At 41.1% G+C, this 19,363-nt stretch overlaps 1 protein-coding gene across 1 annotated transcript; it reads right to left on the minus strand.

The window, feature by feature from the left end:
• On the minus strand, positions 1-17,145 carry LOC147304324 (solute carrier family 22 member 13). The gene is made up of 10 exons (XM_086281163.1): positions 16,216-17,145; positions 12,945-13,048; positions 12,012-12,166; positions 4,449-4,617; positions 4,187-4,301; positions 2,328-2,431; positions 2,022-2,233; positions 1,816-1,924; positions 1,520-1,732; positions 1-1,354 (listed from the first exon to the last, which is right to left on the minus strand). The coding sequence occupies exons 1-10, from the start codon at positions 16,546-16,548 to the stop codon at positions 1,252-1,254; spliced, it is 1,617 nt and encodes a 538-aa protein (XP_086137289.1). The 5' UTR covers positions 16,549-17,145; the 3' UTR covers positions 1-1,251.
• Positions 17,146-19,363: the final 2,218 nt, after the last annotated feature.

The raw sequence follows: 19,363 nt of genomic DNA on the forward strand, positions 1-19,363 counted from the left end.
AATTCACTATTTATGCACAATAAATAAAGGAGCATAGCGGGACAATTTCTGTTCAGCGCCAGACTTGCTTGTAACCTATATCACTAATTATGTTATGAAAATGACGTATTAACTACTAAAAAACACTGACCTTCGTGTAAATGCTTGGAGCAGATTAACCTGTGAGCTGGAGTGTTCTGGGACGTTATATTTTGTCTTTGAATGGCTGCAATCCAGGCCATCCGTCGCGTCTTTGTTACTTCGGAAACATGGCTTGAACAATTTCTCTTCAACGACGTAATCCGATAACAACCGATCTCTTTACCCGTCGGCTTCCCGTGGCTGTCATGCGACCGGCTATTGCAGTTAATAATACAACAGCTTCTTGACATTTTTGTGTTTCTTTTTATCGCTGTTTAACTGATTTTAATTGAAAGCCTGCGTGCGCTAGTACCGCTTGCCACGAGTTCCTAGAATCCTTTGCGGTTCTACCCGTGAATGACGTCACATTTTCAATCTCTATATAATATGCATGTTAAATTTTATATTTGGGGTAAAATATCAAGTCTTTTCAAGTAAACCGGTTCAAGTCCAATTCAAGTCCCAAGTCATTGGTGTAAAAGTCCAAGTCAAGTCACAAGTCTTAGAACATTTTTTCAAGTCAAGTCTAAAGTCATAAAATTAATGACTCGAGTCTGACTCGAGTCCAAGTCATGTGACTCGAGTCCACACCTCTGGCCATGTCTGACAAGCTAACTGTTAGCCGACTTACATACAGGAGAAGATTAAATTAATTTTTGCTGTGTTTTCATTGTTGCTATAGAGTTATTATTAAACTAGCAGATTTTACAAATGTGACTGTTTACTCTTTAAATTTGACTTAAATGACATACTTACAGAACAATCCAACTCAGCTTTATATTGATGTAAAGACCCTACAGTAATGCACTTTTACGCTGATTGTTTTCACCCAAAAGGCAGTGCAGACGTTCTGGTGGCAGGGAAGTGATGTATGAGTGCTCTCATGCATGGATGAATATATACACATGTGCAAAATCCTAATAGGAGCTATTATTCTGCCTAGCCACATTCAAACCTCAAGTAAAAGGTGTAAATCTCTGATGGATTTAAAAGATTGTAAAACACAGATATTTCTGTGCTGCTTTTTTTCCATTTGAAATATGTTCTGCTCAGAATCAAACACCTGACGTGTAATTGCATAGAGGGTTTTGTGAAAAGTAGTATTTCTGGCATCAAAGCTGAGGCTGTGCATTAGGTGTGGCTTGCCAGATTGCATAACTCCAGCTTCTCTGTGCTGCGTCCTGATTGGCTATCATCTTCACACATCTCTGGGTTTTCCTCGGTTGGAGGTGTCCTGTGAGAGAGGAATAACAAAAAGTAGACACTCATAAGTGTAGAGGTTTCATGTGCTTTGGAGTTCAAATTGAAGACTGTGTGTTAAAGTTTGCTAACCTGCGTTTTTACTTTCATCCTTTCTTTTGTATTTTGCTCAGAAGCAAGCAGGTTTTTAAACAATTACCTAACATCCCAGTTCTCTGCATCCTCCACTGTGTCTGGAAGAGGTCTGTTGGCAGTTTCAGGAAGGGCCAGGGCAAGGACAGCTCCCAGAAGCGGAGAGATGCCGAAGATGGCGAGGGGTGTGGCCGGGCTGTGGTTATGCAGCATGTTGATAATGGGTGCCAGCACACCACCTATCCTTGCAAACATACAGGATACGCCTATTCCTGTTTGCCTTTTGGCACAGCAAGGGAAAAGAAACTGTTTCAGGAATGCGTCACTGAAATAACCGTTTGATGATTAGGACAGAAGTCTCACCGAAGCACCGTGGGGAATATCTCAGCAGTGTAGACATAGATCACAGCAAACGACGCTGCTATGCCAAACTTCCCTACCATGGCGAGACCACTCAGGAGATTGGGATGATCTGCAGACGGAAGGAGAAAAATCATTCAAGTGATGAAATAAATTTTAATATTAGCTTTTTGAGGAAGAAAAAGCATTTTAGCAAGTTTCCATCTTACCTGCAGGCACTGCAAGCATGAGCAGACAGGCGAGGCCTCCGATTGCCAGAAAGCCACTCTGAGTGAGTCGGCGGCTAAAGGGCAGCACGACGAGGACCAGAGAACGAGCTGGGATCTCAACCAGCCCGAACACGAACTGGGTCAGGTAGAGGTCTGTCCCCAACCTGGACACGCCCAGTGAGAGACCATAATAGACCAACACATTCACAAACCTGTGATTTCAAAGGGGAGAAAGAGAGGAGTGGTAAAAAGCTACAGAGACATTGTCTCTGCTGAAAATGACAGTGAAACGACAAGAAGTCGTACCAAACATAGAACAGGATCAGCGATCTTTTCCTCATCTGAGGCGTGCGTACCAGATCGACAGCCGAGTGACTTCTCTTCCCCTCGACCGATATCTCACACTCAACCTGATGTGGACGCCACAAACGAATCAGAAACCACAAAAGAGGCTTTTACATTTTACCTGTACATTAAAAACATCCCTACACTACTTGATGTACTGTAAATGTTAAATCAAAATATACTATATTTAAATCTAAGTGTTACATTAAAAATCCTCAAACCAGATGTTTTTATAAGGTGTGGAGCATGCTTCAGCTTACAAACCCCATACAGTTATGTGTAGGCTGATCTAGTACTTAGCAGTGTTGTGGTACAGGTGCCTTTAGCCACGCTGGCTTTAAGCAGTCATGATGGCTCATGTAACGACTGCTTATATCTTTGCCGAATGCATTTAGCTAAATCCACAAGGAGCAGTAAACCTCTGAGTCATCAACACCAGGAGTACAGGTCAGCTGATCACCGGCTGTCCACAAAGAAACTACTGTAACTCCCAGTGCACATCATCATGTGACTTATTTAAGTTAACCCCCCTGTGGCACTGCTCCATCTATCTCAGGGTTCCCCACCTGTCAATTTCAATTTTAACACCTGTACATGATTAATAATAAAACATGTTTTAGTATCAAAATTTAAAGTACATAAAATACTCAGTAGTAAAGCAGGATGGCCTTTTTCACAGCCATATACAGGACATTGTTGGATCATTTTTGGCCTGATAGCACTGAAATAGAATTCATGGAAAATTTACGTTTATTTGTAATTTCATTCAAAAAGGTAAAGTTGCATATATTCTTTATTCATTACATGTGAAGTGAATTAATTCAAGCCTTTTTACATATTGATCAAACAATATAGTTACTGCGTATCTCTCCGTCTAGCTCTGTACATGAAACCACGGTAACGGGAAGACTGATTAGTCTGGAAGGTCGTCACTAGACTGCAATAGTGTATCACCAGCTGTGAGTCATGACAACCAGTTATTGAAGTTTCATCTGTGCCACAAACTTGCACGTGTTCAGCACACAGCCCGAGAAAATCCCTGCTATCCTGACCATGCATTACACGCTGCATTAAAACAAATCAAGAAAACAGTGTTCTCAGCACGAAACCTCAAGTCCTTCAGCTTTCATGTGGCCATCATCAAATCAGAGGATTCAGCTTTGAAAACCAGCTTAGAAATGTATGTTTTTATTTATTTATTAAGTTTCACTGTATAAAAGTTGTACTCCTCATTTCGTGATTGTCTCATTTTCCTCAGGAAGCTCAGCTTTCACTTGATTCATATTTAATTCTTATGAATATCTTGCCAGATAGAAAATGCCAAAGGGACCCGTTTCATGAGAGAACTGCAGCATGAGTCCTACGAGACAAAACAAAACATTTAATATGGCTTTTTCTTTTCTTTTTCGCATGGAAATGATGAAGACGACGAAATCTCTGCGGCTTTTCCGAGATCATCGCTGCTGATATAAAGGCAGCTGTAAGGGGAGGAGATTTCTCTGTGATTATTTTCTTTTAATTTTGTTACAGAGTCGCACGAGGCCACATGAAGATCAAAGGAGCAAACATTTGCTTCCAGGACAGCATGCCCTGTTCACTGTTTTCCCTTGGTTTAATGTAGCATGTAATGAATGCTCACACTACTGGTGTGTGATCTGAAATGCAGTTAGGTTTGTGTGCGATTGCTGCTGGAGGAGTACGAGGTTTTTGTTAGAGATTACAGAGTAAACAGGAGAAAGGTGGCTGTAAAAATAAAGCCTAGCACTGTCACAAACACTGTTTTTGAACCAGGTGATCCTGAACCTGACACACACACACACCTGTACGGTGGGAGGTAAGACACGACCATTAACAAGCGCTGCCTTGCGAAGGAGCGCGATGGCCTCCTCTCTCCTGTTGTTGGCCAACAACCATCTGGCCGAATGGGGAAGCACCCTTGTTGGCATTGAGAGGTCAAACAGAGAGGTAGAGAAAAGGAGAAAATGAGGAATGATAACATGCAAGACACTCATAGAAATGCAGGTGTATTTTCATGTCTGAGCAGGGCAGATTTTATATTCAGATGTCAGTTGAATTTCTCACCATATATAGAAGCTAAGCAGGAAGCCCGGGGCTGATATTGCTAGTTGCAGCTTTCTCCAGTCTCGTATAAGATATGCTACTCCTGCTAGCAGCATATAACCCAGGCCATAGGCATAGTCGGTGATGATACCAGCCAGCATGCGTCTCTTGGTGCATGTCCACTCAGTACCTGTAGAACGAAGCGAGGAGAGGAGAGGAATTGTGGGTAATGGTGGCAAGGGTTTTGCAAAAACAGCTTTCAACCAGTTTATTTGCATATCTGAAGATAATGAAAGGTCTGCACAAATGTGTTCCTTTGTTGTTAGCATAAAGATGAGGAGAGCCTAGCTGTCTAAAGCCTGAATTTACATCTAAAAGTTCTGTCATGTTTGCTTACTCAGCACAAAAAATAACTGTATGAGAACTTAGGTGAAAATAAGGAAAGCGCTAGACAGAGCTCTTAAATGTCTGGCATGGTGGTGCATTAGTAGTCTATGAGGTTTTGAGTCATGTGACCACGAATCTTGTGACCGTTAATCACCTGATATAACCTGTGTGCTTTTTTGGATGTGTAACAAGGTTTAAGTGAGTAAGGCAAGGCAAGTTTATTTATATAGCACAATTCAACAACAAGGTGATTCAAAGTGCTTTACAGAGACATTAAAAAACAAAAACAAATAAAAGGCATGATTTAAAATCGATTTAAAAAAAAAACAGCAGATAAAATCAGTAGTTAAAATGTAAGTTTTGAAATTTAAGCTTAAAGGTGTGGATTTGGTGCTTTATTCAAATGCAGCTGAGAATAGGTGAGTCTTCAACCTGGATTTAAATAAACTGAGTGTTTCAGCTGATCTGAAGCTTTCTGGGAGTTTGTTCCAGATATAAGGAGCATAAAAGCTGAATGCAGCTTCTCCGTGTCTGGTTAAAAAACCGGATCCAGAGGACCTGAGGGATCTGGAAGGTTCATACTGGGTCAGGAGGTCACTGATGTATTTTGGTCCTAAACCATTCAGAGCTTTATAGACCAGCATCAGAACTTTAAAGTCTATCCTCTGACGGACAGCCAGCCAGTGTAAAGACCTCAGAGCTGGACTGATGTGGTCCACTTTTTTGGTCTTAGTGAGGACTCGAGCAGCAGAGTTCTGAATGAGCTGTAGTTGTCTGACTGATTTTTTAGGTAGACCTGTAAAGATGCTGTTACAGTAATCAAGCCTACTAAAGATGAATGCATGGACTAGTTTTTCCAGGTTCTGTTGAGACATCAGATCTTTTATCCTTGATATATTCTTGAGGTGATAGTAAGCTGATTTTGTTATTGTCTTAATGTGTTTTTCTAAGTTTAGGTCTGCATCCATCACTACACCCAAATTTCTCGCCTGGTTTGTGGTTTTTAGGTGTATAGATTGAAGTTCTCTGGTGACCTGTAATCGTTTTTCTTTGGCACCAAAGACTATTACCTCAGTTTTGTTTTTGTTTAGCTGGAGAAAATTGTGGCACAGCCAGTCATTAATTTCCTCAATGCATTTACCAAGAGCCTGTACAGGGCCTTGGTCTCCTGGTGACATTGTGATATATATTTGCGTGTCATCTGCATAGCTGTGGTAGTTTATTTTGTTGTTCTTTATAATCTGTGCCAGTGGGAGCATGTAAATGTTAAACAGAAGGGGTCCCAAGATGGAACCTTGGGGAACTCCACATGTGATACTTGTCTGCTCAGATGTGAAGTTACCTATTGATACAAAGTATTTCCTGTTTTCTAAGTTTTGAACCAGTTTAGTACAGTTCCTGAAAGACCTGCCCAGTTCTCCAGTCGTTTGAGTAATATGTTGTGGTCAACTGTATCAAATGCTGCACTGAGATCCAGTAAAACTAAGACTGACATTTTTTCCACTGTCTGTGTTCAGACATATGTCATTAAACACTTTTGTCAGAGCGGTTTCAGTGCTGTGGTTCTGTCTAAAACCTGACTGGAAGGCATCGTAGCAGTTATTCTGTTTTAAGAAGTAATTGAGCTGTTGAGAAACTGCTTTTTCAATGATCTTACTTAAAAATGGGAGATTTGAGATCGGCCTGTAGTTGTTCACTTGTGTCTTGTCAAGATTGTCCTTTTTCAGTATAGGTTTGATTACAGCAGTTTTTAGTGATTCTGGAAACACACCTGACATTAAAGAAAAGTTGACGATCTGTAACAGGTCTGACTCCAAAGTCTTTGAGACCTTCTTGAAAACACTTGTTGGCAGGACATCTAAACAGCAAGAGGAGTTGTTCAGTTGACCTAAGATGTCCTCCAGGTCTTTGCTGTTAATAGGCTGAAACTGTTTCATGGTGTTTAAACAGTTTTTTGGTGGACACAGTACATATCCTGGATCTGCTGTTGATGTACCAATTGCTTGTCTAATCTTTTGGATTTTTTCTGTGAAGAATTTGGCAAAGTCATTGCAGGCCATGGTCGAATGAAGTTCAGCTGCTACTGACACAGGAGGGTTTGTTAGCCTGTCAACTGTAGAAAATAAGACCCGAGCATTATGACTGTTTTTGGTGATGATGTCAGAGAAGTAGGACCTCCTTGCACTCCTCAGTTGTAAATTACAATTGTGAAGTTTCTCTTTATAGATGTCATAATGAACCTGGAGGTTTGTTTTTCTCCATCTGCGCTCAGCTTTCCTACACTCTTTTTTCATTTTTCACTAGTGTGGAGTTTCTCCATGGAGACTTTTTCCTTCCAGAGATAACCTTCACCTTAATGGGAGCAATTGTATCCATTACATTTAACATTTTTGCATTAAAGCTATTGACGAGCTCATTGACTGAACCTTTGGACAGGCCAGGTGTTAATGGGAAGACCTGGTTAAAGATCTCACTACTGTATTCAGTTATACACAGTTTTGTGATCACTGCTGTTGATATATTTGTGTGTGCTGAAATTGCCCAAAGTTGCCCAGAGTGTTACTCAGGTCTTTAGTCCCTTTGTCCTGAGGGTTGTCCACATGGATGTTAAAATCTCCAACAATAATTACACAGTCGAAATCAACACAGATCACAGACAGCAGTTCACTGAGGTCATTAAAAAAGTCTGTGCAGTATTTGGGAGGCCTGTAAACATTAAGAAACACAACTTTGGATGGGGCCTTCAGCTGTAAAGCCACATATTCAAAAGACTGAAAACTTCCAGGAGAGAGCTGCTTACATTGAAATGAGTCATTAAATAAAGACAGCAACCCCTCCTCCTCTCCTGCTCGCCCTGACCTCACTGATAAAACTGTAGTTAGGAGGGGTCGTCTCGATGAGAACAGCTCCACTGTTACTTTGGTCCAACCAAGTTTCAGTTAAAAACATAAAATCAAGGCTGTGCTCAGTGATTAAATCATTAATTAAAAATGTTTTCCCAGCTAAAGATCTAACGTTTAATGAAGCCAACTTAAGTGTTTTAGAGGCATTATTTGCCCCCTTGTGTTTGGGAGCAGTCTGTGGCACACAAGGTATGTTTACTATATTTAAAGATCTTTTAGAGTGCAGCTCTCTGTGTTTTGACCAGGCCACATGTCTCCTTCTGTCACCTAAAAGTACAGAGATTTTAAAACCTTCTAGTAAACAGGGTCCCAGCTTCTCCTGGGAAAAGTCACCACTGCCATAATCCTCGCAGCCCGGACCCTCCACACATCACACATCAGACTGCGGAGACAGAGCATGAAGGTGGTAAGGAGGAACTAAGGGGGGCGAGGCTGGGCAATGTAACTTCGATTGCTTTGTTGAGGGCGGGGCTCGATGGCAAACCTTTGGCTGCTCTGGTGGGGGGTTTATGGGGGACAAAAAGGGATTGGGCCGGGGGGTAGATCTGAGCCCAGCACTGACCCGCTCCATCATCTCCTCAGTGAATTTCAGGGGTGGGGAGGAGGGAGAAAGGGAGGGGGGAGAGGGTGATGGCCTGTCAGGGGTTTGGGGGACTGGGGAAGGTCATGGTCCCTGGTCCTGGTCGTTGGTGTTGTTGAGAGAGTTGGAGGCAAATAGGGACCCCTCTTCTTGCCTCTGATGTCTCTCCTTTCTGAAGCTTTTCTGGGCGAAGCTCTTCTGGGTTGGGAACGCAGGCTTCTGCGTTCCCAAAAAATATTAAAGTTGTTGATAAAATGCACTGAGTGGTCAGTACATGCTGATATAAGCCATTTATTCAGTGCAAACAACCTGCTGAATCTCTCGTCTCCTCCTCTGACCGGCGGTACAGGTCCACTGATGAATACAGCTGCATTCACAGAGTTTACAGTATTTAATAATCCAGTAAAGTCCCGTTTCAGAACCTCCAACTGTTGTTTGGACACATCGTTTGACCCTGTATGCAGAACAATGTTTGTCACAGTTGGATATTCATCTGCAATTTGAAGAATTCTCTCCTTCAGGTTGTTGACCATATCGTTAGGAAAGCAGAGCACTTTAGTGTTCTTACCGCACATCCTTTGTACATCCTTAACGGCAGAGTCACCCAAAATCAGAGTTTCAGGCCTAGCCTTTAGCTTTCCCTGTGGCCTTTTACTTTTCAACAGATTTTCAGTCCTTACTTCGCTACTTTTAGATGGATGGTTGTCCGATATAGATCCAGGGTCCTTTGATAGTGGAGCAAATCTGTTCTGCAGTTTCACATTCAGTTGTTTTGGAGGTTTGTTGTTAACCTTCCTATTCACGGTTGTCCAGTCCTGTTTCCTCCCATATACAGGGGTTGAAGAGCTTCCCTGTCTTGTAGGAAGTGAAGGCCAGTCGGTTTCAGAGATTTCAGCTCGCTGTGCTCTGCCTGTGATACGTCCTCCCCCTTCCAGGAGACATGATTTATGTCTTGGTTTTGCACCAAGACAGTTCAAGGGGGGATTTTCGCTTGAGGATTTATTATAATGCACAGAGTCTACTTTCTTGGTTATGTTATCTGTGCTCCTTAGCTGTGTACTAGCTTGCTCATCGCCATTGTTTTGAATCAAAGGCAAGGTTGTTTCATTTCCACACAGTCCATTTACCTCCACGTTTACTTCTAAGCGATGAATTTTTGTCTCCAGTACTGAAATCTTCTGCAGGAGGCTGTGGTAGTCATCTGTGGAGAGGGAAGGCATCTTGTTGCTAGTTAGCCGAGCGGTTAGCATCTTTCCAGGCTGTTCAGTGCCCAGACGCTGTAATCAGGCTTCAGCTGTGTGTAGGCCACAAACACACGGAGCGCTGAAGATAAGCTAACTATAAAAATGTTGCTGTTTCTGTTAAGAACACTTTAGTCCTGATGATCTATAAGTGTCCAGTATCCAGAAGCTATCGCAGGTAAGCTCATACGGAAAAAAGGGAAAAAATCAGCATAAAAATCAATAAAAATCAATAAAAGAAGCAAAGTATTTAAAGAGCAAAGAGAGGAAGAGTCCACACTCACAAAAGGGGTTGATAATTTAAATGTCACACAGGCTGCTCTGTAACCATCTGGCAACAACCAATCGTGAGGGAAAAATGAGTATTCTTCGACTAGTTTTTGAGTGGTTTCTGCAGGTTGCTGGCAGTTGTTGTGAAATAGACTCCTAAACCCCCAGTCACACAAGCCTAGACCCATTCAGTGAAAACCTGGCAACCGCTGGTCACAAGGAAAAAATGTGTATCACCCTGCGGGTTGGCAAAAACCTCCTTGAGGTTGCTTTGGTCAGTGGCAGGTTGTTGCAGTCAGCGTTCTCCATTTCTGGTTCTGGCTTTGTCAAGGCTTGCTGCCACCCTGGCCATCAGGAGGCAGAGCAGGTCTTCTACAAATCGGTAGGCTTGTTGTTTAGTGTGCTTGTTCCAGTCCTTGGGCAATGGGCATGGTACTGAACCCTGATGTGCTCCCAGTGCATTTATCAGAGTGTGAGTGTGAATGTTAGATGCAGATGTAGAAAAAAGTGCTTGTAGAGTAGAAAACTTTAACTATAACTATAAAAGAACCAATCCATTTACCATTCACTCAGCTGGCAGTCACAGACTGTTTGGAAATAAGTTGACGTGTTGCATGCAAACGACTGGGAACCACAGTAATCTCAAATCAGAAGCAGGTTTATGGTGCAGCATCCTCTTTGTAACTGATTTCATCCAGCGAGAACCAGCAACCTGCAGGAACCACTGATCAGCATGCTGTAGGTGTGTACTGTTCCCTTCATGTTTGTGCTGATATTGGCTCTGGTTGTAAGACAATAAGAACATCTTTGTAGTGAAGTGAAACCAAGTGAAAGAATAAATACTAACCACTGCAAATACTATCTGTGCTTCCCACGCATGTTTTTTTTAAATATATACTTTCAACCAGTCAGCAGTGAACATATCTGCAGGGCCACCAATGTCAGTTTATGTGCTGTTGGCTTTTTTAGAGAACTGTGTACAAATATATCTTCACAGACTCAAATCCCACAATCCCTCAGACTCCACACAGACACCAACCATAAATTTGTATTAGCGGTGTCTCTCAGTGTATCTAATTAGAGCCTCGTTAGCTGTTTCCATGTTTCCACTCTGAGTAAATAAAATTGAAGTTTATCAGCCAGGATATAAAACTATGTAGGTTTGAAATAGTGTTTTAACTGCATTTAATCTGCATTTAAAGTAAATGTAATCACATTGCAACAGATACCAACGTGTTTTTTTTATACACACACTTTTGGGACACTCAACCAGAAACACGCCTGTGCTGGATCTGTGACGATTAATAAAACTTAAAAAGTCTTAACACTGACTAGGAGGATGATTTTGTTGAGGCGTATGTCATTATGTTTTCTTTATTAAAAACTCTTCGGAAAATGACAAACCCTGAAGTCATCAGAAAAGTGTGAAAAGTTTTGAAAAATAATAATAACATTAATAGATTAATTAATTTATAAATTAATTACCAAATTAAATATTTAATATTGAAATGTAAGTTGTTTTTTAGTATAAAAGTTCTATATGAATAAATGAGGTCCTTATATGTCTGAGATGCATCTTATTGATCTGATATTGCTTTAAAATTAAAGTCATAATGAGGAAATTAAAATAGGAACGCTTAAACATTTAAAAAACATAAACACACTATCCTGCATCAACAGAAATGTCAGTCCTGTCATACATGGCATTATTGTTAAATAATTGACAATTTAAAAAAATATTAATGAATTATCTTTTTTCACCATTTAAATGAACCTGAGATTATATATCAGCCACTGTGTTTTATGAAAACATCACTTTTTTTATAATTACTAGCAGCGCTTTCTCAAATTCTTCATCCTTTATTTATGGTTGTCTTGGTGAACATTACGTTTCGAATGGGCAACGTATGTTGAACATGACTCATGAGACATGATCTATATGAAAATCAAAAGAATTTGGATTTATTTAAAATATTTTTAAAAACATATAGATGTTAATAATTGCTACATGCATGACGGTGTTCGTGCACAGCTTCATTCCGATTGGCCCACCCAACACATATGCATACATACACTACAATGATCACAGTAGGAAGGTAAGTGCCTGTCGGGTATTCTGTGCTGACGCTCCACTACAGCAGCCTCAAATCATCATACTCATGCAGGGTTTGAGTATGTGTGTGTGTGTGTGTTTGTTTAGTACCAAGTACAAAAGCATTGATGATGACACCAGATATTGTTGTGCCAACTACAAAGCGAAGAATCACATAGACCGGGAAGTTGGGTGCGAAAGCCACAGCGACACCGAACACAGTTTGGAGAGCGAGGGACAGCAGCAGGACGAAGCGTCGGCCATACCTTGTAGACAGAGAGAGGACACAGGAATGTGAGTTAGCCCTCCCTCATTATTAAAGATTTGCACCAGTAGACCCAACGAAACAGAAGTAAAGATATCACACTAAGCTCGAAACACATAAAAGAAAAAAAATACTAAGTCTTTATCTAGTTCTTAGTGTAGGAGGTGCAGTTATCAGAAACCAAGTGCTTATAACTTTATGTTCACCAGAGAAAATCTGAGGTTTGAAAATTAGTAACAAAGCTGGGAACTTCAGTTTGCTCCCTGGGCTGTTTTTCTTTTCAGGTGCAAACGCTTCCTTTTGTTCACTTTAGCCCTAACTTACCAGGAAGACCACATATTGCCACCTGCTCACTACCACCCACTGCAGCCTTCACTCTTCAGTTTCTTAACCCTTTCAGCTCCGTCAATAAAAGGGAAGCACAGGTCTCATGACCCACTCCCACTTCCCATTTGTCTTTCTGCAATAGATCTACTGTGTCAGTTCAAAGACTTTTCCAAGATATTGATGATACTACCCTTCTATTGTTTCTAGTTTAAAGAAAAAACAGAGAATGAACAAGAATGTTAAACGTATGGTTGATTTTTACTGTCACACAGTTAAGTCTGAACAGTTTTATCGTGTGTATCTGTAGCTGATGAAGCAAATAAATTAACTGCTCCCCTTACATACAGTTACCACATGCAAAGGCCTACAGCAGTGGCCACCCCTACAGTCGTGCTTTGATGCTGAGGATCTGACACTTTGTTCTATCTGTGCGCCGAGTGAGAAAAGCCTACCTGTCAGCCATGGCTCCAAACACCACCGATCCCACCAGCAGGCCAAACATGTAGATAGATGATCCAATGTTGTTGAACACAGCTTTGCTGCACACCAGGTCCCACTGGTAGATGGAAAAAGAAGTTACTCCTTGTGCATTTGTTTATTTCTTATGTATTGGTGAATGGCCATGCAAATGGTAAATGGCCTGTATTTGTATAGCGCTTTTCTAGTCCCTGAGGACCCCAAAGCGCATTCACACACACATTCACACACTGGTGCAAGTGACATACACTCTGTGGGCAAAGTATCGGGCTACATCACGTAATCTTAAGCACCTCACTTTTGTAAAAGAACTCAATACATTTAAGTGTAGTACTGTAGTAGGATGATATCGGTGAAACAAGTCAGTTCCTGAAATTTCTTTCTCCTTTGATACTACACAATAACATGAAAGTGGTATCATTGCAACGTGGAAGCTTTTAGGAACCAAACCACAGCAACTCATCCACAAAGTGGCAGACCATATAATCTTACAGAGCAGGCCTTTCAAGTGCTGAGGCGCATATTGTGGAAAAGTTGCCAACGCTCTCCTGACTCAGTAACTACAGGGCTCCAGACTGCTGCTGACATTAACATCAGCACAAAAGCTGTGCAATGGGAGCTTTGCACATGTTTGTGCAGATCCTGTAGCTGTATCTGGCCCAGTACCTATGTCTATGTAGAGTATTGTCAAAGTAAATTTGCTTGTGTGTTTGGGCTGCTCTTTGCTGATATTGATTATAGAGTATGGTATCAAACTGGCATTGGACAAAACAAAGCACTGTCATAAAGTTCCAAGTGCAAATGGATCTTAGGAAAGGGTTAGAGCTGCATCAGGGTCAGATTGACTGCAACCTCTAAGGAAATATGATTAAATCAGTCTATACTTGCCAAAAATGGCAGCTGACCAGCTGTAAATGACCAGACACTGATGATTTTCAAATTACACTGTCATTTGTTTCTGTTCTGGCTCATTAAACGTATAACATAAAATAGTCCTTGCACACAAACTGAACCTTCCAAAGTCCAAGAAGAAGTGGCAAAACTGTCCAGGATATGGTCGCAGTACAAAATGATGGCAATCATTTCTGAATCCCTTTATTGAGACAGTGACTGTTAGTCAAGGAAAATATGTGGCACTACAGCACAATATCAAGGACACAAGAACCTTTATGCCAAGAAGACTCTTATGTAATATAATACAAACTGTTGTTGATTAATTTGTGTATGATTACAACAGCAGCCGTGAACAGCAGGGGTGCAGCAGGGTGTGAGTGGGGCCAGTTGCTTATTTTGGCTCCAAGGCCCTTTGGAAAGCTAATGTGGATGTTTGCTGTGCTGGGTTCATTACTCTTTATCATCACATCAGTCTTTCATGAAATAATTTCTCAGATTTTTACATATTTGAATTTTATTTTATTTTATTCATGTTTTTCCTTATTTAGCTCCTTTCTTTTCCATGGATTTTGAGATATTTGCCTTGCCATATTGTTTTATTACATGCATTTAGCACAAAAAATAAGAACATTTATGTTTGGTTGATTATTTCTTTGGACAGCCAGTTTATTTGGGTGCCACATTGGGTGCCAAATGGTGCCACGTTTGTAAGAAAAATGCATTTGTGGGTTGAGCAGCAGAGCTGAGTATGTGGATCGCACCGATGAAAAACCTGCAAATCTTCTCTTAAATCGTGACTCTTGTTTGGTGTTGTTTATTGGGTTATATGATTGAAGTCTGAAGAAACAAGAGATATTGGCAGATTAACAACTGATTCATTTATCAAACAGGGGCCTCTGCAGCATGTAGAAAAGCCGTACACAGCCACAACAGCCCGGCACCTCCTCCTCACTAGTTTGGCCACACACTGCTTTGGCATGGCATCCCAGTCTTAATCACTATTTGTCGCATTTCAGACAATGTTGTTGTGCTGGTCACAGAAAATGTAGCAACAGCGATTAAGATTTGTCAAGTTTTTCACGGCACAACCCACGTACTCAACTCTGCTGCTCAACCCACAAATGCATTTTCCTGACAATTGTCACGACATTAAAGGGAAAACAAATAAGCTATGATTTATTGCCAAGAAGCATTGTCATATGACCACATGTCATAAGAACAACACAAATATTTGTCAAAAACAGGCTAAATAAAGAAAACTATATTGTTATATAGGTAGCCTACATAAAACACTAAATTCAGGTTTTGCCAAAAAGTGATTTCCAATGTTTCTATGCGTTTTCTATGTGTAATATCTTTATTTATATTGGTAAATAGAGTTTAGTGAACAGAATTTACAAAGGGTTACATAAAAAATGCAAGCTCTTCATATCTTTATGACTGCGACATTATAACCAGTGTAGTCCTTTATGGCCAATTAAAATATCTTCCTAGGAAATTTAAAAAAAATAATAATTAAAATTTCCTTCTAGATATTTGTTGCAAATTCTGCTACCCACTTGGTCACATAAGTCGTAAGTCAATGAGACTTTTTAACTGGATAAATAAAAGATCGATGAAAGTCACTTTGCCAAAAACTTATTGCGGCTTCTACCCTGTGACAGAAATGTTCTTTCTGGCACTTAACGAATTAATATCATTCACGCGGGACAGATTGTACATGTGTTTCACATATTATAGGCCAACATTGCAAGTAAATAACCGTAATTTGACATCTTAATATAATTTTTAAGTGCTTCCCTTTTTTTCTGCTTATAAAACAGTAAATTTGGGAATCAACGGCTAACAACAACGATTATATTTTAGCATTAAAAAATATAATTTAAATAAAAGAATTTAAGCACGCTTGGATTAGGCTTTGCAGAAACAAAAGAAGATGATTTTGGTAAATATCAATACGGTTAATTTAGACATAAACGCTACACTAGGTGTTGGTCTAATAAATGTTTTAAACACTGGTAGTTTTGGCTGCTGTAACACAAAAAAGTCCCAACTTTGGGATAAAGATACCACACCATAGCTTAAAAACCACACTGGCAGCAAATGATCTTTGGATATGTCTTTTTATATATTAGTGAGATTAAAATCCTTACTCTGATACTTATAATAAGTATTTAATAGGTAATATAAGCAATAAAAAGTATCAAATGATAGCCTACCGTCTACTATTTGACACCTTTTTGTCGCTTTTTTTGATTTCCGCCTCTTTTCCCAGCATGAAAGTGAACTGATTAATGACTAAAGTTGATCTTCAGCCCAAACCGAACAGACCAGATGGTCATGTTTCTGTACCTCGGTGACGGTGGTGCTCTCAAAAGTCTCCCTGCTGTAGACCCATCCGTCACTGCACGGCACGCGCTGAGTGCCGTTGCCCAGCAGCACGACATCCTGCGAGAAGCAGGAGGAGTTGGAGAGGCTGAAGTTCAGGGTGGCTGAATACAGGGACTGATTCCCCGCTGCTGGACTCGAGCCCTCGCGGCACTGATGAGGCGGCGTGGCTCCGGTGAAGATGCTCACCAGCATGTGGAAGGCGAGGAGGATCTGAGGTAGACATATCCATATGTAGAGAATTTTCTGGTATCTGCCAAAGCCTCCAATGGCAGAGAGGATCTGATCGAAATTCATTTCAAATGTAGGTCAAATTGGCTCCAATGGAGTGGATGAGCCGGGGAGATGGAGGCGGAAGATGGTTGTAAATACCGACCAGATACTGAGGCGGTGTTATGGAGACAAACAAGATAAATTACCATGTGCTGCCGTGGTCAGTCCACGTGAAGTTGTTTAACAATTACTGAAACGAGCTCAAGAAGGTTATCCTCCCTCTGCAAACACACTCTCACCTCACGGGCAGCGAGTGTCTGCAGATGAGGCTTCACAGAGATCGATTAGAATGCTCCAAGATGAGACGCGCGGACAAAGTTTTTCAGTCTCAAACCAAGTAACAAGTAAACAAGTAAAAATCCACAATTAGTCTTCCGTTGTAAATATTGCACAGGGAGTAAAATCACGCACCCAACAAAACGCCAGTGTTGTTTTCCACTCTGTACAAAATATGCACATTAAGGCAGCGGGGAGCGCGTGTGGTGTTACGTATCCGTGACTTATAGGGGAAGGGCCATAGCATCGCTACCACATCTCATATGTAAACAAAAAACAAAAAACTCAGTGTAAGAATCACGGGCCACCACTGAGGCGCAGTGATTTCACAGATTACCGGATTTAAAGCACTTCAATGTGGAAATCGTGTAAATCTCACTTGCTGCAGTTCACTGCGTGGATGCAGGTGTAGCACTCAGCTGTTACACAGCCTTCAAACACAACATCTCTACTCTCAATTCGCAAAAAGCAGGTTGTGCGTTATGTAAGAGGCTCTCTGCTGCCACCTGCCGTTTGATGCGATGGTAGGCACAAAACTTCTGTGAGCGGAGGGGATGCGGGGGTTATCATAGCATTCACCTGAAAGTGCTAGATATGAAAGGTAAAGACCATAAAGTGTTAGACAAGCGACGGTGGGGAGAAAGAACTCCGTTTTAAAGGGAAGAAACTTCAGAATCAGGGAGGGGCAGAAAAAAGACGAGCACAAAGGGATCAGGACGAATAAAAAAAACAAAACAAACAAAAACAGTAAGATGAGAGAAAAGTTAGTGATTAGTGGCATATGAACATCAGGATAGAAAAGAGGGAGGTGGAGGAGTCCAGAGTATATCATAAGATTTCATTTTCAGGGGCTCGAGTTGGGAAAAATAGAAAATAAAAGCATAAGAAATCAGAAAAGGAATCATAAAGAAACACCAAGATAAACCATTTAACAAATGACTTATAGTAATGCAACTGTGGACACACTTCTTACTTTGCAGCCGATAATGCAAGGCTATCTTGTTTTGCGTTTATAATCACCACAGGTTACAGCGCATACCTATATAATATTTCAAAGGGGGATCTGTCCTCCTGTCATTTCTGCATATTGCTGCACTGATATGATCACAGAATTTATGCTTGGTGGAGACAAAAAAAATGGAGGTGCAGGGGTGGCACCTCTGGTTTCAGACCTACTCGTTTGCACTGATGCAGCTGGCTTTCAGAACAGGATGAAAAATGGTTGAGAAACAGTGAGAAAGAGGACCTGAGTGGCTGGTCTCACTTAAGTTACCCCTCTCTCACTTGTGCAGTTGATCAAATAGAAAACACTGAGGATTGCTGGGAACTGAAGTTGTGTGTCATCAACAATAAATTTAAAAAAAAATTACCTGTGGGAGAAACGTGATTATCTGTCGTGACCTGTACATTTGTAACTTTGCACAAAATGCAAGTTTTATTTTTAATCTAAAATAATACACTCTTATATAATAACACTCTAAATGTCTCGACGTTACAATAATATGGATAACTAATTGCACTTTATATTCTGACCACTCTCTACCCTTCTGTACACAGTGCTTCCTTTATTATATTTATTTTATTTATTGACGTGTAGGAAATCTCGCAAAGTAAGAATATCATTGCTCAGCGTGACCACTTTGTTCTGGACAAATACATTTCTTAATTAGAAATTAAATGTGTTCCTTATCATGATTACAGCAAAACTAGCCTTACAAGCTTTTAAAGCTGTAAAGATCCTATAATTTTAAATTGCCCGCAAATGATCACCCCAACCTCTTCCTGTTAGGCGCGTGTGACGTCACTGATGCTCGGTCCAGAACGGGTTGGGTCTCTGGTTTGGGAGTCTTCTGGGTGGCAGCAGGGTGGGAAGAAAGTGAAGTCATATACAGTTACCCAGGAAACCGTGCGAAATAAAGCAGCGCCTTACAATTAAAAGCATCAACGCGTTTACTAAGTACGAAACTTTTCAACTTAAGCCGTAATAAATATTAAAATCATCAAGTGGGAATAGAAGTTAATCTCAAGATGATCATTGTGCACTTTCACTGTATTCTACAGGCGCGTGATAACAGCATACTTACTACGGTGCAAAATATGCATCCACGTTTTTTTTAAAGCTGTTAGGGAATAGAGATTTTATTTTGAAGGTCTCGGCCAGAAGTTCTATTATTCTAATGCAGTGTGGTGTGACAGTGGCGAGGGAGGTTGATCGCAGGGAAAGTGAGAGAACAGAGAGACAGAGGGAGATGGCTGAAAGGCTGGAGCAGTGGACCAGGTCAGGAGCGAGTCGGGACAGCGGTCTAAGGTGATCTTGATCATCCAGAGGTGTCTGCGCTGAGGAACGAGAGTCCAGACCGCGCAAATCCCCCGTCACGGCGCTTCAGCCCGGCCTGACCGAGGACTGTGTGGCAGACACCGTCTTCGGCTGCCCATCCTGGAAACATTTTCACTGTCTAAACATTTCCTAGCTGCAGGATTGCTCAGCTTCACCCGAGTCCTCTCTGGATTACGGACAAGGAACCGTGCTTGGATCCGTCACCGTGAGTGTCCGTGTAGTGGC

Source organism: Aulonocara sp. 'chitande type north' Nkhata Bay, linkage group LG22 (genome assembly GCF_057382095.1).
Source record: "Aulonocara sp. 'chitande type north' Nkhata Bay isolate Kocher_YH1m ecotype deep benthic linkage group LG22, A_spYH_male_GT1.1, whole genome shotgun sequence".
Classification (NCBI taxonomy): Eukaryota; Metazoa; Chordata; class Actinopteri; order Cichliformes; family Cichlidae; genus Aulonocara; species Aulonocara sp. 'chitande type north' Nkhata Bay.

Bases quoted from the DNA above. Each gene is read 5' to 3' on its own strand.
- LOC147304324 (XM_086281163.1), bottom strand. From the start codon at position 16,548: ATGAATTTCGATCAGATCCTCTCTGCCATTGGAGGCTTTGGCAGATAC. The intron at 2,234-2,327 runs GTACGACTTCTT...TTGAAATCACAG, and splicing joins CTGATCCTGTTCTATGTTTG to GTTTGTGAATGTGTTGGTCT. The intron at 1,925-2,021 runs GTAAGATGGAAA...TTCCGTCTGCAG, and splicing joins CATGCTTGCAGTGCCTGCAG to ATCATCCCAATCTCCTGAGT.